The 25,786-nt window shown below is 51.6% G+C and overlaps 1 protein-coding gene across 2 annotated transcripts; it reads left to right on the forward strand.

The window, feature by feature from the left end:
* Window positions 1-1,402: 1,402 nt before the first annotated feature.
* On the forward strand, window positions 1,403-18,759 carry CHAF1B (chromatin assembly factor 1 subunit B). 2 transcript variants are annotated; one of them, XM_059164696.1, is made up of 14 exons: window positions 1,403-1,488; window positions 2,208-2,401; window positions 2,871-3,003; window positions 4,503-4,620; window positions 5,250-5,353; window positions 7,374-7,470; window positions 8,779-8,863; window positions 10,493-10,586; window positions 12,502-12,571; window positions 12,669-12,760; window positions 14,639-14,804; window positions 15,966-16,340; window positions 17,140-17,234; window positions 17,976-18,759. In XM_059164696.1, exons 2-14 carry the CDS (start codon window positions 2,276-2,278, stop codon window positions 18,065-18,067), a joined length of 1,647 nt encoding a protein of 548 aa, XP_059020679.1. In that variant the 5' UTR covers window positions 1,403-1,488; window positions 2,208-2,275; the 3' UTR covers window positions 18,068-18,759. The 2 variants fall into 2 exon arrangements, with proteins under 2 accessions (XP_059020679.1, XP_059020680.1); XM_059164697.1 differs by having other exon boundaries at window positions 14,642-14,804.
* Window positions 18,760-25,786: the final 7,027 nt, after the last annotated feature.

Genomic DNA, 25,786 nt, shown 5'->3' on the forward strand with positions numbered 1-25,786 from the left:
AAGTCCCTTGGTCTTGAAGACCCAAAAACCTGCTGTTAGTCAGCACAAGGAGATGTCCATCTGTCATCTCATCTCAGCCAAGCTCCCAGACTAATATATGCAAGATTCCGGTTAATAAAGAATGAGAAAACTGCTTTTGAGACACACATGTCCATATGACCTCATTCACGTCTAAATACTTCTGGGTTTTTGCCCCATCCAGCTTTTCCCATCACCAGTCCCACTGTTGCCTCTTTGTGCCCCTGTTGTACACTGTGAGTGGCTTAAATTCCCAATTCCCAGAGACACTCATCCAAAACTCTATCACCTGAAGGCCATTTTATTATTTTATTTTTAAAATTATTTTTATTGACATATAATGTATTATTTCCCCCAGGAGTACAGGTCTGTGAATCGTCAGGTTTACACACTTCACAGCACTCATCATATCACACACCCTCCCCAATGTCCATAACCCAACCACCCTCTCCCTACCCCCGTGGACACCCAACCCTGTTTGTTTTGTGAGATTAAGTCTCTTATCATTTGTCTCCCTCCCGATCCCATCTTGTTTCCTTTTATCCTTCTCTACCCCCAACCCTCCCACCCTGTCTCAAATTCCTCATATCAGAGAAATCATACGATAATTGTCTTTCTCTGACTTACTTCTCTCAGCATAATACCCTCTAGTTCCATCCACATTGTTGCAAATGGCAAGATTTCATTTCATCTGAAGCCCGTGTTAAATGCCCTCTTCTCTTCAATCTTCCTTTGAGCCTTCAAATCCAAAATAATCACGGCCTCAGAACTGTAAGAGCACATTGTTCCTTACACATTTTTTTCACAGTCCTTTTTAAAATAATTATTTGCATACATGACTACAGATGGTTGGAGAAGAGTTTTTGTTTCACTGATGCTTGAAGCTCCAGAGACCGAGAGGAGGCCAGATGCAGGTTACAGCTCTCAAACACTCGCTGTGAAAAAGACCAGTGACAGACGGGGTGCTTTCGGGTGGCCCTCGGAGTTACAGCCTCCCCACCTGTCAACCAGACCCCTCTTTTCCTCTTACTGGACTGTCAACTCCCTGAGGGCCAGTCAGTGGGAGTTTCTCTCTCCACTGCTCGTCCAGCGCCAGCATAGGGTCCAGCACCTAGGAGATGCTCAGACAATGTTTGCTACAAGAGTTAAGAAGGGAAGAAAGAATTGAATGAGACGATGAACTCATCTATTCTTCCACCGAGGCGTGGGTCGCGCACGTCATTAGTGAACTGGCGGGAACAGCCAGGGATTTCGAGGACTCAGCACCTCTGGACCCCTCCGCCCGGAGGAGGGGCGGAGCGCCACGCAAATCCCGCCCACACGAAGGCGGGACGAGCAGAGTCCCACCCGCAATGAGGCGGGGCGTCGCGGGCAGTCCCGCCCCTCGGGAGGCGGGGCCTGCGGCGCGCGGGAAGAAGCGCAAGCGGTGGCGGGAGCCGGCGGAGCGGTGGACTGACCGTGTTCCTGCAGGTACTGCTTCCCCGGCGCTGGCTCCCGCGTCCCCACTGTCTCCCTGCAGGGCGGGACGGAGGCGCAAGGATCTCGCTGAGGCCGGGCCGCGGGGTCCCGGCATAGCCCCGGAATGGCGTGCATTCGGGCGGCCGGTCCCCGCGCCGACCCCGTGCGGCCTCCTCCCGGCCGGGCCTGGTTTCGGCTTTCCGGCCGAGCGCCCCGTCCCTTGCGGCCTGGGAACGGGGGCGGGTCCCCTCTGGCCCCCTGGCCTTGGTTCACTCCTTCGGGCGACCCCGTCCTCCTGGTGGCCCCGCCTCTGGGAGGTGGTTATCCCCCCTCCCGCGCGGCCCCCTTTCCCCAGTAGGTCCCCTCCCCCAGGCGGCCTCCCCCGGGCGGCCCCTGGCCCCGGGACAGCCGCTCGCCCGAGCTACCCCGGCCCCCGGCTCTCCGGGAGCGCCCCCCAACCCCCACTAAGCGGGGGCGGTCGCGCAGCGGGGCCCGGCCCCTTGATTTCCTCTGCCCATTTTGCTTTTCCGGACACAGCCGTGAAAGAAGCCCAGCGGCCTCGGCTCAGGGAAGCATTTTAGGGGCACTTGCAGGGTGTTTCGAGAGAGGTCAGCATGGACATCCTTTCCCGGTACAGCGTGCATCTTTCAGGAGCAGGACTCCTGGCTCCTGATGAGCGTTCAGGACACCTTGCCTGCTCTGATACTCAGTTCATTACCAACGATTTTCAGCTTTCCTCTGTCTTTGGGAAAAGAGCGGCGCCGGAGGAATTTGTTTTGCTCCTTCAAGACTCAGGAGGATGAAAGTCATTACTTGCGAAATAGCCTGGCACAACAAGGAGCCGGTGTACAGCCTGGACTTCCAGCCCGGCGCGGCGGGCAGGATCCACAGACTGGCGTCGGCGGGCGTGGACACCGCGGTCAGGGTAAACCGGGGGGGGGGGGGGGGGGGGGAGGGGCGCAGAGATGGGCTGGGGGGGCGCAGAGACGGGCTGCGGGGGCCGCCTTCTCCAGTCTTTCCTGGAATACCAGTGTCCGCACACTCAGACTGTTGGGTCATCTAGCCCCGAGACAGAGCTTCTCAGGGCCTTGACTGAACCAGAAAAGTAAAAGAAAGCTTTGCTCCTGGGGTGTGTTTCCTACTTTGATCGGCTCCATGCTCCTTATTTTAAAATAAGCCAGTTTCTGTTGGGGAGCAGTTTGCCCTAGAAAGAGGTAGGAGGGAGGGCCGCAGGCAATGGGACTGTTAGTTTGTTTCAGAAAGAAGTTCATTGGATGTATCAAGAGAAAAACCATTTTCTTCCTGATAATTAGCCTAGTCTTGTGTTTAGGAAGCACAGTATGGTAGGTGCTCGTTTGTATGTTTCCCTGAACAAATGTGTTGGTTACCGTCAGATCTGGAAGGTGGCGAAAGGACCCGATGGAAAGGCCATTGTTGAATTTTTGTCCAACCTCACTCGCCATACCAAAGCGGTCAATGTCGTGCGGTTTTCTCCAAATGGGGAAATTTTAGCATCAGGAGGAGACGGTGAGTATGAGTATTATCCTTCAAAATTCCTTAGAAACCAGATACCTTTGTGTCTCATGTTCGTGAGCTCTGAGCTAGGGATGCTTTTCAATTTTAGAGGTCACTTGACCTCTCAATCCGTCATTTAGATAGTTTATAAAAAACCTTCTGAGGAGCATGAGAGGATGGGGGATAGCAAGCTTAACCTGAGAAGAATTGGTTGTAAATGCACCCCTCCCCCCAGCGATACCCCCTCACCCCTTTCCATTGGTAGAGACGAGTAGGAAGGCGCTTACCCATTTACCACGTTCCAGTGCAGCTGTCCCGGCCTTGTTTGATTGCTGGTTTAGTATCCGAGTGATCACATTCTCTCCCATGTCGCTTATAATTAATTAATTCACTTGGGGGAGTAGTGTCTGAATGGCCCTCTAAATTATGTTTGCTTGGTGAAAGCAGATTGATTCCTATTTTCTGCTTGTACTTAAATAGCGTAAAACTGCTACAAAAAAAGTAAATCTCTTTACCATGCTTTGACACCAGAAGAGTCTAGGAGTTACTAGGAAATATAAAACACATTGCAGGTTTTATTTGCCGAAGGAGCAAAGAGATCGGGTGAAGTTCAGTGCCATGATGTCCAGGGCGTGTGTGCGCAGAGGGAAAGGTGGAAAGTAGGGAGCGCCCCCGGGGGAGGCCGGCAGGCCGTCTGCTGAGAGGTTGCACAGGGCAGCCCTTGTTTTGCCCAGTCCTTTCGCCTTGGAGGCCCAGAAGCCTGCTGTTGGCAGTAGAGAGTGTCCACCTGCCAATGTCAAGGCCGATCTCGCCCTCCGGCTCCCAGAATTCCTCACTTGTGCCCATACTGCCGGCTCAGTGACTGGCACTCAGAGGGAAGGCGAGTGGTGCTCAGATTTGTGTGGTGAGTTGGGGGCAGAGCTCAGGGAGTCAGAGCACCCAGACCATGGATGACCTCGCGCTGAGGTATCTGATGCTCGTATGAGTAGCTAATGTGTCCACTTGTCCCCGCGGGGTAGGCATTGTGTTCTAAGTGTTTTCTGCGTATTAACTCATTTAATCCTGGAGACAGCCCTAGGAGGTAGGTATGCTGTTACCCCATTTTGCAGGTGAGGTAACTGAGGAGTCAGGACGCTAAGTCTGCTGAAGCTTACGCAGCTGGGAGCAATTTGCCGATCCTTGCTTGGTGGTTCTTTGTTTTTCATTATTCGGCCATTCCTAGGCAGTGCCTTAGGATTTGTTAACCTAGTCGGCTGCTTTGCAGTGTTTTCCTGGCCTGGGGACCCTTCTGTTGCACATGACGTTGGATAGCTCTGACCTGGTAGGAGTTTGATTTTGGAGTTTTAGATCAGAAGACAAACCTGTTTTTCCTATCCAGAGTCTTAGAAGGCGCTCGCGGTGACTGTAGTAGCTATTGAACAACATAAATAAGGTTTAATGTCCTGAAAGCCCCGCACTGAAGGAGCATGCCTGAAGCGTGGCTTGTCTTACCTGAATCGCTCGCTGCACAGATGCTGTCATTCTGCTGTGGAAGGTGAACGACAACAAGGAGCCGGAGCAGCTCGCCTTTCAGGACGAGGACGAGGCTCAGCTGAATAAGGAGAACTGGACTGTCGTGAAAACCCTCCGGTAACTGGGGTGCGGGGGCGCCCACCGGAGTGGTTTACCCAACTGCTCCGAATGCATTTAGCTCACATGCATTTTTTTTTTTTTAATTAAAAAATTTTTTTTTCTTAAGTGGGCTCTGTGCCCATCGTGAGGCTTGAACTCACAACTCTGAGATCAAGAGTTGCATGCTTGACTGAGCCGTCAGGTGCCCAGCATTTTGACTTAGAAACATGATTAAAATGGATCTTTCTTTCTTTCTTTCTTACAAGAGGGTTGACAGGGAGAGGGCAGAGGAAGAGAGAATTTCAAGCAGGCTCCACAACGGCCGTGGAGCCAGCGCGGAGCCCCATCTCACAACCCTGAGATCGTGACCTAAGCCCAAACCAAGAGTTGGACGCTTCACTGACTGGGTCACTCAGGCCCCCCCACATGGGCTTTATTTCTGCTCTAAAATATTCATTAGTCAGACTGAACCAGTTACAAAGCTGTAACTACCCCTGAAGATAGCAGACCCTAGTTGCAGCTGATCTAGTTCCAGTGGAGATTTCTAAAATCCTAATGCATGGTCTGTGAGTGTGCCTGTAAGTTTTTGATGGTCTGTCTCTCATTGAGATTTGCCTTTTCCCTTCCTTTTCCTCTTTGGACTCCAGGGGCCACTTAGAAGATGTGTACGATATCTGCTGGGCAGCCGACGGGAATTTGATGGCTTCTGCCTCTGTGGATAACACGGCCATCATATGGGACGTCGGTAAAGGTAGCGGACGCGTTTCTGTTATTGTCAGGGGAAGGAATCTTGTAAGTGGCTAAAAGGTCTAATCTGCTTTATCTGTTTTTATTATTATCATTTTTTAAAGATTTTATTTGAGAGAGAGAAGGCATGGAGGCAGAGGCAGACAGAGAAGCAGACTCCCTGCTGAGCTGTGAGTCCAGTGTAGGGTTTGATCCCAGGACCCCAGGATCGAGATCTGAGCCCAAGGCAAACACTTAACTGACTGAGCCACCCTGGCGCCCATAACCTGCTTGATCTTAAAGGCAAGAGTAGAGTTTCTGAGTGAACTAAAATGGGTGGCTGGCTCAGCAGGATGGGCGCCTGTGTCATGGACCCAACTTAGTTTCAGGGTCCCCGTCCAAGTGTAGGAGGCCTGGCCGTGGTGCCAGAGTGAGGTCTGTCCCACATGCGTGGGGTTATGGACATGTTGGGGGCAGGGCTCACCTTCGTGGAACTCAGGGTCTTGGGCAGTGTAGCCCGTCGTCGCCATCGATGGGCACTGAAGGCGCCATGTTGGGAAAGGTAGGACCAGGTGTCTGTCTGAGAGCGAGGACGGCCGAGGACACCTCGCTCATTTATGGAATCTGTTCTCTAGTTGGGGAGATGGTAGACGTGTGAGAAGTTACAAAATTGGCCAAAAGTGAGTTGCCAGAAGCCAGTTAGTGCCTAACACATGACCGTTTTTGCCTTCGGCAGACGGTTACTCAAACTTGATGTTTCCTTGCTGCCTTGTACTGTGCTCCCGGCTGGTGCTCCCACAGCCGCGAGCATTGGGAGGGAGTCAGGCTGGAGAAGGCGCCCCCTGGGCCTCTGGATTATCCACTCTGTGACAGTCTGTCTGTTGGAGGCCTGCCGGCCAGCCAGACCTCTCTGTCTTGCCCCACCTCTGTTAGTTCCTGCTCAGTCTCCAACCTCGGCAATATGGACGGCCAGTGTCCCCGTCGTCTTCTCTTCTCACCAGGCCATTGATGGGGTTAATTTCAGCGTCTGTGTGGACAGTCCACCCAGCAACCCCCTGAAGCCGCTTGTAATGACCTTGGAAGTGTTTTTGTTTTTGCTTTGAATGGCCAGGGTTTGTGCCTTCCTTCTCCTTATTTATTTATTTATCTATCTATTTATTTATTTATTTGACAGAGAGAGAGATCACAAGTAGGCAGAGAGAGAGGGAGAAGCAGGCTCCCTGCTGAGCAGAGAGCCCGAGGCGGGACTCGATCCCAGGACCCTGAGATCATGATCTGAGCCGAAGGCAGCAGCTTAACCCACTGAGCCAGCCAGGCGCCCCCTTCCTCCTCCTTTTATCCGGGTAGCCCCTGCGCTCTGCTGGTTTAATCTTTCCACAGAGTCCCCTTCCCATCCCTGCTTTTTGCTCGGGCCCTCGCCTCCGGCCTGCTGTCACCTCCTAACCAGGGTACGGTGAACCCTGTGAACCTCGGTTTCGTCTTGATCGTGCACGTTACTTCCCAGCTGAGCGTTCTCTCGGCCGCATCTTGAATTCGCAGAATCTTTTCTTTCCTTGCCCGCAAGGGTTGCAGTCACATACCTCCTGTCCTCCCTGTGTTGCCATCTTGGCCAGGGACATGACCCTCTAGCATTCTCCCTTACTTATTAATAGCTCCATGTGCCTAAGCGGCCCTCCCCTCCCGCCGTGGATCTGCTCACAGTAGCTGCTCCTTCAGGAGCCGCCCCCTTGTCGTGCCCGACCTGGACAGCTGAACTTGGCTTGTCCCCTTCTTGACCCTTGCTGCTGCCCCGGCTGCTGTCCCTCTGTGTCCCATGCGGCCCGTCAGTGGGTGTGTCTCTCCCCCAACGCTGCGGGCTCCTTGCGAGTGTGGGCCGTGTGAGGTCTTCTTTGTCTCCTCAGAGGCGACACAGCGCGGGGGGCGGAGGTCGTCCGGAACCATCCGTGGGATGATGGAGTGGGATGAAGGGCGTCGTGCTTAAACTGTAGTTGACTCCGCTTGTGCGCGAGTACGTTTCCGTAATGCTGTTGTGTGCCTTTATGCAGGACAAAAGATCTCCATCTTCAATGAACATAAAAGTTACGTCCAAGGGGTAACCTGGGACCCCTTGGGTCAGTATGTTGCTACCCTGAGCTGTGACAGGTACGTTCATGTTTGGCAAGTTGTCTTCTTTGTTGACTTAAATTTTCCGCAGTGTTTTCAACCCCACTTACTCAATAATAAGGCAGAGTCAAGGTTTGCTTCATCCATCCATGTTCTTGATTTCTTATAAAGTATTTGGTTTTAATGTTATTCTTAAACCATAACAAGACATTGGAAACTAATTAGGGTCAGTGCCTTATACATAGTGCTTAGTAACTCTTTATCGAATGGGTGAATGAATGCATAGAGAGCTTTGAATTACATATGAATTTCATGGGCAACTTTTAAAGAAAAAGTGTTTTATGTAAATATGATATGCAAGAAGGGGTACCTAATGATGGGGTTCAACGTTTCTTCTTTTCTTTTTTTAAGATTTTCTCTTTAAGTAATCTCTACACCCACCACAGGTCTCAAACTCACAGTCCCCAAGATCAAGTCATGTGCTCCACCGACTGAGCCAGCCAGACACCCCTGTTTCATTTTCTGATTATAGTTTACTGCAGTGATTTTAATGACTCCACTTAAATTAATGGAAACATAGAATATTTTGTCTTTTTTGAAAGGAGGTTTTGTTGCTATGTTTACTGGTGTCCTGCATTTAGTTGTGTTCTTGGAACAAAGAACATCCGAGGTGCTGGATATATTACTCCTTGGTCAAGATAGCCCTTTTGAGTTTTTATCCAACTACTTTTATTTGTTTTATTTATTTTCTACTTTTTAATTAACATATAGTCTATTATTAGCCCCAGGGGTACAGGTACCCAACTACTTTTAATCATAACACCTTTGATTCCAGATGGCCCAGCAATGTGGAAGAGTTAGGAGAGGCCAGGAAAAGGAAGCACTTTGATATTGTATGCGCATTTATTTTCTGATCTTGGTGTTTTATTCATTATGGGAATAATATGGATTAGCAACAACCAAATTTATATGTTGGTGTTTCCCTCACTCGTGCAAATCCCTGAGGGCAAGACCATTTGAAACAAATGTCACTGTAGTCCCACAAATCGCTACTGGGCCGAGTGTCCGGAGCCTGAAGGGGACAGGCCTAAAGTACGTCTTACTTGACCACGTTGAAACATTCGATAAAAAAAGTTATGACCTAGTTCCTTACTGCATTCGTGACCGGCCTCAGGGGGTTCGCTTCCGCCACAGTGAGTTAATGTGGGACAGTGTGACGACTGGTGCTGTAGGTGGTCTTGCAGACTGACGTTGTTTAACTGGCCTTCAGTTTTGACACTGGATCGCTTCTATGCCAAACACGTCCTTCGCTAGAAGAGATCAGTCAGAATCTTCTTCTTTCTTCAGGATCCTGAGGGTATACAGCACCCAGAAGAAACGTGTGGCTTTTAATGTCTCAAAAATGCTGTCTGGAATAGGGGCGGAAGGCGAGGTACAATCTGTTCGTCCTACCTGAGCGGGGCTTCAGTTGAGGTGGGGGGTCCCGAGCTCCTCCGCGTTTTATGGCTAAACCACTGGTCTCGGGCCCCCGACGCTTGAACTGCCTTGTACTTTCTCGGTTCTGGTCAAGGCTCAGGCCACTGGGCTGGACTGCATGGAACTGGGGACATCCGGGGGCCGGGGGAGAGCTGCCGATGATCGACAGAGGTGTTCAGCCCTGGCTCAGTGTGGAGTCACCTGGAAGCATTAAGAAATAATGGGTGCCCGTCCCCTTCCCCCAGATGTGATTCGCTTGGCTTGAGGTTGGCAGGGCCCCTATGGGATCCTGAGGTGTAGTGAGGGTCAAGAGCTCTTGACCTAGGGGGACCCTGCACTATGCACTATGCAACAGGAAGGCAGGGGTGTCAAGTGTCTGTCCGGTAGGGGGGGCCATATGCCGTCCTGGCCGGTATGGAAAGAGTGTTGCTGGGGGACAGTGGTCCTGTGAGCCAGTGGTCCTGGAGGAATAAGGCTACAGACGCAGGCACTTCAGGCAAAAGGAAGGAGGTTGGTCACTGGAACAAAACAGGGACGTGGTATGAATTCTGTCCTCAGGCAGCCGACCAAGGCCGGATGGGCCATGACTGGTGACACAGCAGAGCTCCCCTACCGTGAGGAGGGACATGCTGGGTCTTTGGGTCCTGGAGACCCAAACGCTTAGTGTTTATCAAGTGTCAGTGAGTCCGAGCGAAAACCGACCCACAGGTGTTCGAGACACATTCGGAAAGATAGGTTACCAGTGTAGCGGCTGGCGATTTTCTCCATACGAAGTGTTCATTAAGTTGGAAATTCTGAGTGGGCACACAGAACAGAGGGCCCCTGGTTGTCGTCTTGCATTCCTCCCTCCCCTGTCTCATTCTCCAAACCACTGCTGACCGTGTGCTGTGTTCTCAGAGAGGCTTTTAAAACAACAACTGTAGAGCTGCACGCATGCGCGTGTGCATGCACGCACGCTCATATATGCACATGTAGACCCATGTACACACACAGATTTCCTTTATTTTTTAAGATTTTATTTATTTGAGGGGGGAGGGGCAGACAGAGGGGGGAAGCAGGCTCCCTGCTGAACAGAGAGCCCCACGCAGGATTCGATCCCAGGACTCTGAGATCGTGACCTGAGCTGAAGGCAGATACTTAACCGGCTGAGCCATCCAGGCGCCCCGACACACACAGCTCTCCTTAATGCAAATGCGTGGTTAGTGTTCACGAGACCCTTGCAGTTTGTTTTTTTATTTTTTTAAGATTTATTTATTTTAGAGAGAGAGAGAGTGGGGGTGGGGGCAGAGGGAGAGAATCTCAAACAGACTTGCTGCTTACTGCGAAGCCTGATGATGGGGCTCGATCCCCGACCCCTGAGATCATGATTTGAGCCAAAATCAAAAGTTGGACACTTAACTGACTGAGCCACCCAGGGGCCCCTACTCCTGTAGTCTTGAGTGGTTATTTGATTTGTAATATATTTCATCTTTTATTATGTGACTAATAAATGATACTATATAAAATTAAGAAAAAGAAAAACCACCTGATAAGCCTTTTTTGTGAATGTAAGACTTGGATTAGTGTTTCAACTTGTGTGCCACAGGCGAGAAGTTACCGGATGTTTCATGATGACAGCATGAAGTCATTCTTTCGTCGACTGAGTTTTACTCCTGATGGATCTTTGCTCCTCACACCAGGTGGGTTTCACAAGCTTTTTTTTGGTTTGTTTTTAAAGATTTTATTTAGCTATTTAGAGAGAGCATGAGTGGGGGAAAGGGCAGAGGGAGAGAGAGAATCCCAAGCAGACTCTGCCTTGAGTATGGAGCCTGTCACAGGCTCAATGTCGTGATCCTGAGATCATCACCTGAACCAAAGTCAAGAGTCGGACACTTAACCGACTGAGCCACAGGTGCCCCAAGAACAGTTTTAGAAGTATGAAAAATAATAGTACTTGAGCAGGTGTTTGCCTGAGTGAAGTCCCGCATTGGGCTCCCTGCTCAGCGGGAAGCCTGCTTCTCCCTCTCCCACTCCCCCTGCTTGTGTTCCCTCTCCCTGTGTCTCTCTCTGTCAATTAAATAAAATCTTAAAAGAAATAAAAGGTGAACATGTAGGAGAACATCCTAGGAATCGGGACGGTTTTGATGGCACTTGGACTGGGCAACCTTTGTACAGCAAAGACCCTGTAAGCAAATCAGTCGACAAATAACAGAACTGGAAAATTCTGTTTACAGTCAGGAAAGAGCTTATGTACATCACATACAGTGGCTCTTTCAAATTGAGAAAAAAGAAAAACCCAAAAGAAAGAAAATGAGTGAAAGATACAAAAAGGCAGATTTATGCATTCAGCATACACGGGATAATGTTCAGACGCTCAGTGACAGAAAAACAAATTAAAGTGACACACAGCTAGGTATCTCTTTATTATTTTCACACTAGAAAAAAAGTGAAAATACCTGCTGCTAATGGGCAAGCAGAACGTGGGTATTGCTGGTGGGACTGTGAATGGTCACAGCCCTTTCAGGAAACAGTCTGGTCACCATCACATGCGTGTCCTCGTCAGCCCGTCTGCCCCTCGTCTTAGCCTCAGTCTGTAAGAACTGAAACCTAGTATGACAGAGTCTATTTTCGACTGTGTCTATTGTTTCTATCTCTGGACCAACTGTCCTGATTAACGAGACGGGTGAATGAGCTACGGTGTTCTCACCACCGTGAATGTCAGGCAGCTAGTAAAAAGGTGCCTGACCCCGGGTTAGTGCTGGCGAGTGGTCGGCGGAGCAGAGCAGCGGCAGGTTAGGAGGAGACAAGACCCCGATTCTGTGAGCTGCACTGAAAACCCCAGCAGGGGAAGAGAAAGACAGTTGAGTCGTAACTGGTGGTCGTGGTTGTGCGAGCGTGGAGGGAAGGCGGAAAAGCTCCACGGCTGGTTCAGATGGGCTGGGCGGGGAGGGCGGGACCAGGGCTGGCAGGGCCTCTGCCCGCACCGTGGGGATGGAGTGGTCGCAGGCGAGATGTCTTGTGTGGGGTATCAAGAAAGAGGTGTCCAAGGGCAGCTGTGGTCAGCGGTCCTCGCTGCCTGGGGCTGGCCTTGTCTTAAGGACATCCTGGGGTGCGTGTGGAGGAGCTCCAGCGTGGGCTGTCCCCAGAGCAAGGTCAGCTGCTGCAGGGGGCCGAGGCTGTAGCAGAGGCCTGGGTCCCCCGGCAGCCTCCGGGCCCCCCAGGCAGGTGGGAAGGAGCAGAGCAGACACAGGCCGCCAGGCTCAAACCCGGGGACAGAGCTGGGGGGATCTCGAGAGAGCGCTTCTCCGGGAGGAAGTGGCCGGTCTCCCTGCCGGACATCTTCATAGCCAGGGGCCCCTGCTCTGCTCTTCCTGCCCAGGCCTGAAGCCGCCCTGGCTGGGTGGGCCGCTCACGGAAGGGGACAGGCGGGTAGAGCCTGGAGTAAGCGCCGAACCCAGACTGGGACTGTTCGTATTTGTCCTCAGTCACAGAAGCATTGTCCGGGGCAGACAGCTTAGCTGGGGCAAATATTTCACAAGCCAGGGATGGATGCTCCCGAGTTTCTGTGCTTCGGTCTTATAAAACCTCGCCTCTTCTCCCTCCCTGCTTCCCCAGCTGGATGTGTGGAGTCTGGCGAAAACGTAACAAATACGACTTATGTTTTCTCCAGGAAAAATCTTAAAAGGTATGTAGTTGAAGATATTGTTGACATGTTGACCCTTTCTTTTTGCTCTTGGTGAGTAATGGTGCCCTTTCTAAAAAGGTCATGACCCACTTTCCAGGCCTATCGCGCATCTTCCGTGTCCTGGCAAAGCGACGCTTGCTGTCCGCTGCTGTCCCGTCTACTTTGAGCTGAGGCCCGTGGCGGAACAAGGTATGCTAGAGGCACAGCGGTAGTGTTATGGGTCGTGATTTTTTTTTTTCTTAAAGATTTTATTTATTTATTTGACAGTGAGGAGGGAACACAAGCGGCGTGAGTGGGAGAGGGAGAAGCAGGCTTCCCGTTGAGCAGGGAGCCCAATGCGGGGCTTGATCCCAGGACCCTGGGATCATGACCTGAGCTGAAGGCAGACGCTTAACGACTGAGCCACGCAGGTGCCCTGTGATTTGGCTTTATCTTGTGGGGAAACGTACGTGGGTTTGATTCAGTCTGGTTACTCGGGAGGACTGGAGCAAAGCCCAGTGTTCTCAGAATGTGTGTCTGTTTTTTGCATTGTCCCGAATACACTTTCTTCACTTAAACATTAAAGGAAGAAGAGTACTCGTATTTTTCTGCTGAAGCAGTCGAATGTCGTTCATCCATTTCCTATGCAGTGAAATTATGTTTGAACTGGATTTAAGTTTTTTTCCCCTCCATGTACACATAGAAATCTTGTTCGTGGCTTTAACCAGTAAGATCACAATGGGCCTTGGTGGGGTTATCCGCAGGTTTCTCATGCTGGGGGTTCCTTGAGCTCTTAGATCTTTGGGTTTATAGTTTTCACCAAGTTTGAGGAATTTCAACCACGTTTTTCTGTCCTGCCCTGTCCTCTCCACTGGGTCCATCTACACGTGTGTTAGGTCAGACTGCCTGGGGGTCAGGCTGCCTGTTTTTCTCCCTCTCGGCGTCACTGTTTTCTGTGTCACAAACCCCACGTCTCCACTTAGCGTGCTCCATCTTTCCTCTTGCTTCTCGAACACGCAGAATACGGTGTCCGTAGTGACTCTAGTGACTCTCAGTGTCTTTGCGTACAGAGGATCGGCTTTGATTTCCCCCTTCGTTATGGGTCATATTTTCTTCTTTGCGGGCCTGGTAATTCTCTATTAGACGCCAGACATTGTGAACTGTACCTTCGTGGATGCCGGATGTATTTTTACAAATATTCTTGAGCTTTATTCTGGGATGCGGTGAAGTTACTTGGAAACATTGAGCTACTTCTCTTCGTTAGACCAGACCCCAGTGGCCTTTGGTCTACAGCTAATTGCCCCACGACTGGCCTGACGTGTGCTCACCAGAGCCCCATGAGCTAGGTTTTCCACCCTGGCTGGAGGGGGCTCCGGGAATGGCTTTCTTGTGGTTCTTGCTCGGTCCTGGGGTGGTTTCCTCACATGCTCATGCCCATCCGTGCTTGGCTGGAGACAGAGAAGGCCCCTTCGAGCTCCGGCCGCCCCGGTCTCCCGCTCCCAGCTCCCACCTGTCGGCTCAGGCTGGCTGCTGTGGGCTGCTTCTCTCTACCTTTTCTGGGACCAGAAGCTCCAGGTGGTAAACTGAGGCAGATGGAGGCCTTCCTCTTCACTTCCCGTCCCTCAGGGATCAGTGTCCTTCAGTGCCTGGCGGTTGAGGTCTGGAAGGCGGTCATGTGGTGTAATCTGCCTGGTGTTGGTTGCTCCAGGTTGGGGGTAAATCAGGTCCCTGTTCCCGGCCAGAAGCGGCTGTTTTTAACTCTTCGATTCTTGATGTGAATGCGTGTAACCAACTGAAGGACCATTCACAGAATGTTTCTCGGTGACCCTTATTTTTCCTTCTCCAAAAGCGGGCCCTCAGCCTGCCCTGTTTCATTCCCACATCTGGTCCTGGCCTTTCGAACCTCCTTTGGGGCCTCCGACTCTCGGGTCAGGACACGGTGTCCTCGCCGGTTCCTGTGTGGTTCTCTTCAGACCCGGGCTTCAGTGAAATGGCGCTGTTAATGTCCCTGGAGAGAGGGCTTTGGAGGAATGCGTTTGCATTTGCTCTTTGTTTCCTGTCCTTTGTCCCCAACCCCCCCACCCCCAGCAGACGGACCCTCGCAGGAGCCGGGCGTGGAGCTGGTGCGCCTGCCTTACCGCTTGGTGTTCGCTGTGGCTTCGGAGGACTCAGTGCTCCTGTACGACACCCAGCAGCCCTTCCCATTTGGCTACGTGTCTAACATACATTATCACACCCTGAGCGACGTGTCCTGGTGAGTGGCCGGCGGGGAGGGGGTGTGCGGTGTGGTGCCCTGGAGTGGACCCTGGGGTCGGGAGCATTTCAGCACTAGAGCTGGCTTTTTGGGCCCATATTTACCAATTTCTTCTTTTTAAGATTTTATTTATTTGAGGGCCACCTGGGGTGGCTCAGATAGTTGAGCATCAGCCTTTGGCTCAGGTCATGATCTCGGGGTTCTGGGATTGAGTCCCCATTCCTGGCTCAGTGGGGAGTCTGCTTCTCCCTCTCCCTCTGCTGCTCCCCCTGCTTGCTCTGTCTCTCTCTCAAATAGCATCTTTAAAAATAAAAATTTAAAATTAAGATTTGAGGAAGAGATTGTGTGCATGCACAAGCAGACGGGAAAGAGAGAGAGAATCTCCAGCAGGTTCCCAGCTGAACACAGAGCCCAATAAGGGGCACGATCCCAGGATCCCGATATCATGCCCTGAGCTGGAACCAAGAGTTAACTGACTCTTAGTTTGTTAACTTAGTTAACTGACTAAGCCACCCAGGCACCCCTACCAATACCTTTTAAAAGGAATCAACATTAAAAGGAAAGCCATTTCTACTTTGCTATAATACCATTTCCTAGTGTAAGAGTAACATCTGAATGAAGCCATTCCGATGTGTTGGGGATTCCTCTAATTCTCAGACTGAGGGGAGGCCCCGTGGGGTCCCTGGTTGTTGGGACTTGCCAGGCCCTCCTGGCAGGAAGCCCGTACCTGCGAGCTCCTGTCCCCCAGAACCGTGGTTATCCGTGCTGTCAGTGTGCCTTCTGCTGAGGTCCTCTGCGCCCCCAGGTTCCCTGGTTTACCCCCCCACCTGCTCATGCCGGCTCCGCCGGGCCTGCCCTGCACCATCTCCTTCTTGCTCTTTATAACCTTTTTCCTTCTTTTCCTTCTTGGGTGGGGGTGGAGAAGGGTCCCTGCACCTTCCTTTGGGTGACTCTGGTGACAGTCCTGAGGTGTCGCAGTGCCTGAGAACGTTGAGCGGGGCGGGAGGGCAGGGTGGGCGTGAGGCGCGCACAAACCGTCTCCTTTCACACGAAGCCTGTGAGTCCGTGAACTTGCATTTTCTAGTGATTAAAGAGAGCCTTGAGAGGGGCGCCTGGACTTTGGTACAGTTTCTAACCTTTTCTCCTGTTTGGGCAACCAAGGTCCAGTGACGGGGCCTTCCTGGCCATCTCCTCCACGGACGGCTACTGCTCCTTCGTGACGTTTGAGAAGGATGAACTGGGAATACCGTTGAAAGAGAAGCCGGTTCTAAGCGTGAGAACTCCCGACACAGCAAAGAAATCAAAAAGCCAGGGGTCTTCGCCAGGACCCAGGCTGGCCGAGGGGACCCTCACGGGCAGAATCCAAGACCCTAGCAGTCCCGGCACACCCCCGCCTCAGGTGAGACCATCTCCAGCCCTGGCCGTGCCTTCGGAGGAGAAGAAGAGCCTGCAGCCCAGCACTCAAAACCCGAGAGTGCCCCCGTCCCGGAGGGTCACTGTGAACACGCTGCAGGCCTGGAGTAAGACGACACCGCGGTAAGAGCTTCTGGCGGGGGACCAACTTGTCATGGCGGCCGAAAAACAAAATAGAAACCAGAAGGCCCCAACCTCGAAATGGGGACATCCCGTAAGGGCTTCCGATGCGGCCAGAGAGACTTCAGAAGCGACCTGAGTGCCGCCCCCCTGCTTCCAGACCTCTGTCGTGTCCCCATTCCCACCTGTGAGGGGCTGCCCAGAGCCAGGTGCGCGACACATGGGCCGACTTGGCCGCAGCCCACTGCCCAGTTTTGGAACTTTCCCTAGTAGAAACCATGTCCGCTGGCCTTCCATACGCTGTGTGCATGGGTGTTCATCATACCACTGGAGTGGGACAAAATCACAGGTTCTGAGACTTTTATTTTATTTTTTTAAAAAGATTTTATTTATTTATTTGACAGGCAGAGATCACAAGTAGGCAGAGAAGCAGGCAGAGAGAGGGAGAAGCAGGCTCCCTGGTGAGCAGAGAGCCCGATGCGGGGCTTGATCCCAGGACCCTGAGACCTTGACCTGAGCCAAAGGCAGCGGCTTAACCCACTGAGCCACCCAGGCGCCTCAGGTTCTGAGACTTTTAGATGACAGTTACGGTTGGACTGTTGTCAATGTGATGATTGAACTTAGGAACGGAACACAGTCCTTAGTTACTCAATACATGGGCACATCAGCTTTTAGTGCCTTGTGTCATCTGGTCAGCTGGAAGTTTTAAATGTTTCCTTCAGGTAGTTTTGAGGTTTGTTGTCACAAATGATTCCTAGGACACTAATGAGCCATGTGTCCCTTTACTGTGTTTTTAATCAAGGAGGATAAACTTAATACCCTTAAAGACAGATACTCCACCGCATTCTGCACCAGCCAGTGTCATTTCCAGCCCTTCCACAGAGGACATTCAGTCAGGTGAGTGTTACTGTGACTGGTTTAATATAATTAAAGATCGAATACCTTCTTTTGTTCTCTTGGAAATGAACCACGTAGTTTAAGTCCTGAGAAAGCGGAGATGCCTCTTACCAGACCCGTCGCTCAGATGCCCTGGCCGCCTTGTCACACTCAGCAGGGCGCCCCCCTTCCCACGCAGCCACTCCCGGGAAATGAGTAGATGGAGGGTTTGGGGGGCGCTAACCTGCTGGGCTGGAGAATTCTTTGGTGTGGGGTCGTCCTCTGACTGTAGGCAGGCGGCACCCCTGGATGCCTGTACCCAGCCCCCTCCAACCCCCACCAACTTGGGACGTTCGTAAAGGTCACCAGACACTGCTCGCTGTTCCCTGAGAGGCGAAGTTGCCTCCCACTGAGAACCACTGGATCCTTCTCTTATATCTATATAGGCCCTTGCCAGGCAGTTCAGTTCTTGTCCGGGCACAAAATTTATTTTGTAAACATCACTTTTTTTCCCCCTAAGATTTAGTTATTTGAGAGAGAGCGTGAGCAAGTGTGTGGGGAGGGGCAGAGGGAGAGGGACCCTAAAGCAGACCCCGCCCTGAATGCGGGGCTCGATCTCAGGACCCTGGGCTCGCAGCCTGAACTGAAACCACGAGTCAGACACTTGACCGACTGCGCCACCCGGGGGCTCTGTCCACATCAGCTCGTCATTTTAAACAAGCGTTCACTTACTTGTCAACTTGTTGTTTGTTAACATTCCAGAGATGCCCGGAGACCCTCAGGGCAGCCCTCCGGACCTCAAGCGACCTCGACTTGGTGAGCGCGAAGGAAGTCCCCAGGGTCTGGACCCTTGATGAGACCTGCCTGGTGCTTGAGGCCTGCCAGGTCCGGGGCCCCCGTGTGCACAGTGCGGGTGGCCGGACTGGAGACACTGGAGACCCGCGGCATTAGGCGGAGCCTGACGGACACCCGGGAACTGACTTGTGTAACAGAAGGTACACAGAGACCAGTTTTCCTGCAGAACTGTTTGCTCTTGTATTCAAGATACATTTTTACCTCGGCATTGGGAACATTTTAATAGACTAAATCCTCTTTTTGATAAGTTTCTGAAGCTGGAACAGTTCACGTTATCTAGCGTGAAACCGTGAATCCTCCCTTGAAAATATGTGAAAGATGAGACACGACGCGGGCGGACTCCTCCTGACGCCGGAATGAGAAAGAGGAGAAAGGTGTTTGAGAGGGTTTATTCCGTCGAGCTGATCTTCTGTGTAGTCGATTTCTCGGAGGGAGTTTGCTAGTTTGCTTGCTGATTCTCGAGGTGGACTTGTTCTGGAAAGTTAGGAAGTGAGAATCAAGTAGGGAAACTGGGTCAGAGCTGGGATTCCGTGACCATCAGAAGGAACCTGGTTGCTGTTCAAGCATATTTATTTCCTTGCCTTTTTTTCCCTTAGGGAGAGAACTGAGATTTCACTTTAGCTACAGCTTGGTATCCAAATAGATTGACTTTTCACATGGATTTTTCAGAGTAAAAGAACTTAGCAGTTTATGCCTCTGCCTTTGCTCCTTTGCTTTCCCCACCCGGGGGCCGTGGGTGCGTTCTCCCTTTCTGCGGGGAGTAAACCAGGGTTGTGGGCTGGGGGTGGGGGGCGCAGGGCTAGGGGGCGTGCAGGAGGCGCTGCCGATGCATCTCATGGTCAAAATCTCAAAACGACAGACATGCCAAAACGCCCATCATTTTGGCGGAATGGCCACCGTGAGTCGTGTAGGTGGGGCTCCCCGACCCCAGATTCCTTTCCAGTCCGGGAGAGCTTGCAGGGAGCACCCACATCAGGTCTGACGGGAAGTGGCTGAGGAGCGGATCAATGTGGCCCCTTTGAACTCAGATCAGTAGCAGCAAAGGAAAGAATTGGAAAAAGGATCAATCTGGTGCTTAATCCATAACCTAGTTAAGCAGAGAAAGAGCTTGCCTCCCTTTCACGGGTACTCCCTGCACGGGGGTGGCCTAACAGGATGGGGGCACCATCAGCGGTCTTGAAAGCTCCAGGTCATTCGGGGCCGCAGCCAAGACTGGGAAATCCTAAGGGAAAAGCTCTCCCCGGGTCTGGTCTCTTCTGGTGAAACCGTTTCCACCGACAGCTTTCTCTTGCTTATTCTCTGCGTCATCGCTGATGGGTAGCCGGAGACGTTCATGGGTGGGAGGTGCCCTCAGCTCTTCAGAGAAGAAAGATGTTACCTTTCCTGCGGCCGGAGTGAGGGGTTCTGTGGTCACCGATCCGTGGGCAGAGGCATGATCGTGGGTCCCGCGTTCTCGATGCCTGAACCTGCTTTCCTGGCCACGCTCCAGACTTGGCTGCACGTCTGTCTCTTGTGCAGCAACCATGGGGGGAGCAAGGGCACCTTCAGCCCGAAAAGTGCGTGTCTGGGCAGAACTAGTCTGTCAGCGGTCACTGAATATCAATTCCAGAATCGTCCATAAAAGCTGTTGGATCCGTGTCCCGAGCCAAAACAGTCTGCTTTCAGCCGAGCACTTACTGGGGACCCTTCTGCAACAGGAGCCTGGGGGGAGGGTCCGGCGGGGTCCCTTCACACAATGTCACCATGAGCACGGCTCCCCAGCAGGGGGTGTGCCACCCAATGGGGTGCCTGTTCCTTGTGGCCCACAGCAGCGACCCAGCCCACACCCTCGTGTCCGAAGCCACCTCAAGCGGGCTGTCCACCAGGGCAAAGAGACAAAGAGAGAACAAGCGCTGTCACCAGGGGCAGAGCGGTTGTCCCATCCAGTCCCCTTACTCGTTTTCGTCCCTCGCCGGGAGCACTCCCACCTGCGGGTTCACGGTGCTCAGGACCCTTCTGAGCAAAACAGCTGTCAGCGTCCACTTGAGCAAGTAGGTCCCGAGCCCTCGGCTCTGGCGGGGAGAGGACACCGGCCGAGCCTTCGCACCTGGGGCTTGAGAGCCGGCAAGTTCCCCTTGTCACCCTACTGTGGTTCAGCGCGTGGCCTGCCACCTGCTGTGCGCACACATCTCAGGGAGGCAGGCCTCGGATGACGACTTCACCAAAAGCAGTTTCTTGACGGCTTACAAGCTTTCACTTTGCCCACTGTGGCAGGGACCAGGGTGAAGAGAAGGCAGGACAACAGAGATGAGAAATCAAACAGGGTAAACAGGGTCTCATGGTGTCCCACATGTGGAAGGAACAGGTCCCTGCACTCCCACACGAGCTCTGGGGGCTGCCGGGGTCACTGTCCCCACTGTCCCCTCGAAGGCTCTCCCAGCCATGCGGCCCCAACCCCTCCAGGGTGGTGGTCCCAGTCCTCGGAGCAGGCTTGGCCAGAGTGGCCCTGGACGTTGGTTTCAGCCCCGGGTGGCTTGTCCTAGAGGAGCGTGGCTCAGCAGATTGGGGCGGGAGCGGGTGAAGAACGTAACGTGAGGCTCCATGTCTCCGTCCGTCCGATCATTCTAGAAATGTTTATCCAACACCCGGGTACCAGAGCACACATTAGAGAACAAGAGAGAACCCTCCTCCTGGAGCTTACGTTCTGGCTGGAGGAGACCAGCAATGAAACAGGTCAGCCGTGTTAGGACTATGGGAAGAGGGAGAGGCAGGCGTTGGGAGGGCTGGTGCGGGCGCTTGCCACGTGCGGCAGGACCGGCCCCTCTGAGGGGGGAGCAGCAAGCGGCTCAGGCGTCCCAGCTCCCCCAGGAGCAAGATCACCGCATCTCAGGGACAGGCTGGGTGCTTCGGGCTCCCCTGCACGCAGGCTCCTGAGTGATGGGGACATGGCTCGGGTGGCCCAGCTCTGGTCCATGAGGACCACTGCCCCGTCGTCACTGGGGTCGGGAAGGCGCCTGCCACATTCCAGTGGCCACGAAAGCTTCCTCAGTCGTAACTTGGTCTCTTCCTTCAGCTCAAAGCCAGAGGCATACCTCACACAGCCTTGTCTTCCACGTCCTGCCTTTAAGCAAATCCTGGAAGGTTTCGACCTCTGAGTTGTCAGAGGCGGTGGCCGCAGAAGGCATTTCCTTCAGCTCGGCCTCTGCACCCGAAGTCTTGCCTTCCTCAGCACAAACGAGCAGCTCGCAGAACAAAGTACTCTAACTTGGGTCCCCACAGTAATCCTGGTTTATTCCCTTGCATTTTAGCTCAGAGACTGCCCTGTCCAAAGCTGTGGTAACAGGTGCTTAGCGCTTGTGTGGGGTTCAGGACCTGGCCTCGTTTCTTAATGCCCCAGGTGACTTGATGTCTCCTTCTGTCACTGCGCGTTAGCTGGGAAAGGCATTCCGAGGGTAACAACAAGAATTTGGAACATCTTGGGGTCTCCCCGCTCTGGGTCAGTGCCCCTGGCAGGTCCCTGGAGAAACGCGTGCCTGGGAGAAGGCGGTGCTGTCACCAGTCCCCCTAGACATTCTTTCCCGCACAGGTGCCTCTTCTGTCCCTGTCCCCACCTACCCGCCAAGGACAAGGAGCACCACTCTTTCCTGTCCCTGTGCCAGGTCACCTGTGGGGCTTTACAGACAAAACAAAACCCACTCAAATCTAGGCTCTGTCTGGAATTGGCTTCCATGGGTGGGAAGACACCCAGCAAGGCACCCCTACATTTTTTTTTTTTTTGAAGATTTTATTTATTTACCTAACACAGACAGAGATCACAAGTAGGCAGAGAGCTAGGCAGAGAGAGAGGCGGGGGGAAGCAGGCTCCCTGCTGAGCAGAGAGCCCGATGTGGGCTCGATCTCAGGACCCTGAGATCATAACCCAAGCCGAAGGCAGAGGCTTAACCCACTGAGCCACCCAGGTGCCCCTAAAAGCTGTCTGAGAGATTCAACAGCCAGTCTGCCTGAGAAGTCCCCCTCAGAGGGCTGTGAGATCTGCAAGACACACGGGGAAGGGCAGTTAAATTCTTCGAACTTATTGATCATATAAAGAAATGACATGTTCAGCTACTCAAGAGGAGGCTGAAGCTTGAAGAAACGAGCAGATGCTGTGTTACTGAAGCCGCCCCCAAGCTAGCCACCCACAGTGGCTCCCAGCCTGGTTTTGAGCTGGGCTTCAGGAATTTGGGTTCCCAATGAATGAGTACCCGAATAGGCCACTGGGGGGTGATATTGCTAGCCTTCACTCCACTGTCACATTTACCAAGGAATGTACTCTTAATGGAAGGATTTTTAGTCCCATTGTTATGGAAGTAGTATATATATTATCTATTTTATTTTTTTCCATCTTGGTTACTTTCTGTATAATTATGTGCTATTTTGTTGTTCCAAAGAGTTCTATAAATCCACGTCGTCTCCTGAATAGGAGCCCTCTGTGAGAACTTCACATTAAAAAATAGCTAAATATTTAAAAGGTGTTTAGGTTAAATGTAGTCAAAGGTACAATGAGTTTGAAGAAGCTAACCTTAAAAGGTTCTTTTCAAAATTTTTTAAGCCAAAAAAAAAATTGTCTTGGTGACATTTCTATACATTAGCAACAAACATATTATCCACTGTGCCTTATAAATATACAAGGACATAGGCACACAGAGTGGTTGCAGTATTTTGAGATGGAAAACAAGACTGGAGACCCTCTAAGTGTCTATCAACAGGAGATCCATTCATTGCAGGGCGACCGTATGGTGGCAGATGATGGAGCTCCGAGCCGCAGCTGTGTGGTCTACTGTGGGGAAGGTTCAAGGGCAAGAGCAAGGAGCAGGGGAAGCCTGGAGTGTGTAGATATCCTCCTCTTGCCTGTGAGGCACCAGGGAACAGAACAGAACAGGGTTGTGCAGCACCGTGCTGTGATAGGAGGGTTGTATGGCTCCTGGACCTTAGCATCAGAACAGGGGGTTGGGGGGACCAGCAGGCCATTCAAGGCCCTTCCAGTTTTAGATCACGGCCAGCATGTAATATTAATATGAGGCCTCGGGTCACATGCTGGTGTGCATGGAAAACCAGGGAGGATGTTGTCCTTGATGGTGGCGGGGAACTTAGGCCAAGAAGCTGATGATTGTGGGGGGATGGTGTGAAGTGGGGTGTAGCGGTGGGAGAGTCACCAGGGAGGTGGGAAGGGCTTTGGAGGTGGAAAGGGTGGGGTTTTAATTCTGCCGCAGATGCTAGGTTGCTCTGTGACTGAGCATCCTGCATCCCTTCCTAGGCCTCAGTCTCCCCATTTGTAAAATACGGGTCTGCTTCATTTGGTGGTTGAAAGGACTGAGTGAGGTACAGACCTTCCTCTTCAGCTGAGCGCTCCACCTTCTCATGGGAGAAATTCTGTGATTCTGTGATTCCTGGAGAGGTATTTGACCACTGTTTAGCTTTCTCCAGTGACACCAAACCAAGAGCACTATATATAGAATATATAAATTTATAAATATATATATAATACATAAGTATACTTATGTATAAATATATATAAATATAATATGTCTATTAGATATAAATATTAATTAATTATCAAGAATTGGTTCACTGCTTGATGGAGGCTGGCAGGTCCAAAATCCACAGGGTGGGCTGAGAGCTTGGAGAGCTGGGGAAGGTGATGCTACAGCTCCATTTCAAAGGCCCTCAGGTAGAGACCTAGGGGAACTGATGGTGCAGATGAGACCGGGAGGCACTTTGCTGCAGAATTCCTGTGTGCTTGGGGAGACTGGTCTTTTTGTGCTTTTCAAGTCGTCAACTGATTGGACAAGGCCCACCCCCATTATGGAGGGCAATCTGTTCACTGAAAGTTTACTGATTTCAGTGTTAATTTCATCCAAAAGCACCTTACAAATTGACACATAAAATTAACCATCCCAAGCACCTGAAGCCAAACTTGGGAATTGAGAACACAGGTGTCCTGGCAAACTGACCAACAACTGCACTCTGAACAGCAGTGAGTCTGGATCCCTAATCCATGGCTAATCTGATCTACTAGACATTTCGTAGGAAGCCCACCCTCTACCAGAACATCCTAATCTATAGAATGAGAACACACAGTACTCTGAGGACCTCTAAGAGAGCAATTCGGGAACTGCCAAAGCAGCACCAAAGGGCTTTCCTGTGAGCAGGAACGACCACGGTCACCTGTGAGCTCATGTGTTGTGGCTGAACCCAGCAGGATGCAGGTTCTCAATCATAGCGTTTCAAGGTCCCGGGTTCTAGGGGCAGCCAGCTCGGGCTTGAATCCTGGCTCTGCCACTTGCTGTGTGGCCAAGGGTTGGTTGCTTAACGTTTCTGAGCCTTGTCTTCTCATTTGTAATATGAGAGGACAGCCCCTGTCTGAAGGACTTGCAGTGTGGGTTAAATGAGAGACCATGGGTGGGATGCATGGTGCAGGGTCCCCCGCACAGTGAGCCTCAAAACACATCAGCCATTACTCTTCCATTCCCCTCACCAGTGAACAAGACCCGATAGGGGTATGGATCCAAAACCAAAGCTTTGGGGCCCCTCCTAGTTGACCTTCGAGATGCCAGAAGCTATAAAATTAACAGCTCAAATAGCTTTCTTGATAACTGGATACTTTGCCATGGGAAGTACTTGTCAACAGAACTCACACTAAACTGAGGAGGGAGTTCGCCTTCTGGGATGGAGGGCTTCAAACTGATCACCAAGAAAGGAGCACCTGCCCTGAAGGACAGCCTGGGTCCTGGGTGCTGTGGGGCGAAGGAGATGAACTCATTCTTGAGCTATAGTCATTGCTCCCCAGGACATGGGCTTTAGGGATACCTGCTAAGGAAGGCCAAGCCAAGCTGAAGTGGCTGATGGCCAGAGGAGTCAACCTTGGACCAGCCATACGAGCTGTGAATGAGCCTGTGCCAGCTGTAGGAGCTTCAAATGACAAAATCATTCACTTCTTGCAGGCTAACAAGGCTCCTACCTGTGACACTGTTTCTAGAGCTATGACAAGATGCTGAGCGAGGTATGCACATGCTCTCTCTCTCTCACACACGCGCATGCGCGCCTTTGCCAACAAGCACTTAAGACAGCTAGAAGTTTCTTGCTAGACACATCTCCAAAGGCAAGAGAAACAAAAGCAAAAATGAATTACAGGGACTTCATCAAGATAAAAAAGCTTTTGCACATCAAAGAACACAGTCAACAAAACTAAAAGGCAGCCTATGGAATGGGAAAAGATATTAGCAAATGACATATTAGATAAAGGGCTAGTCTCCAAAAATCTATAAATAAAAAAATAAAAAAATCCAGTCAAGAAATAAGCAGAAGACACGAACAGATATTTCTCCAAAGAAGACATATAAATGGTAAACAGACACATGAAAAAAAGAAGTGTTCACCATCACTTGGCATCAGGGAAATATAAATCAAAACTACCATGAGGTATCATCTCACATCAGTCGGAACAGCGAAAATTAACAACTCAGGAAACAACAGATGTGGTGAGGATGTGGAGAAGGGGAGACCCTCTTAAATGGTTCGTGGGAATGCAAACTGGTGCAGCCACTCTGGAAAACAGTATGGAAGTACCTCAAGTTAAAAATAGAGCTACTCTACGACTTAGCAATTATACTACTAAGATACAAACATAGTGATTCAAAGGAGGCACATGCAGCCCAGTGTTTATAGCAGCAACGTCCACAATATCCAAACTGTGGAAA

This window comes from Mustela lutreola, chromosome 2 (genome assembly GCF_030435805.1).
Source record: "Mustela lutreola isolate mMusLut2 chromosome 2, mMusLut2.pri, whole genome shotgun sequence".
Lineage (NCBI taxonomy): Eukaryota > Metazoa > Chordata > Mammalia > Carnivora > Mustelidae > Mustela > Mustela lutreola.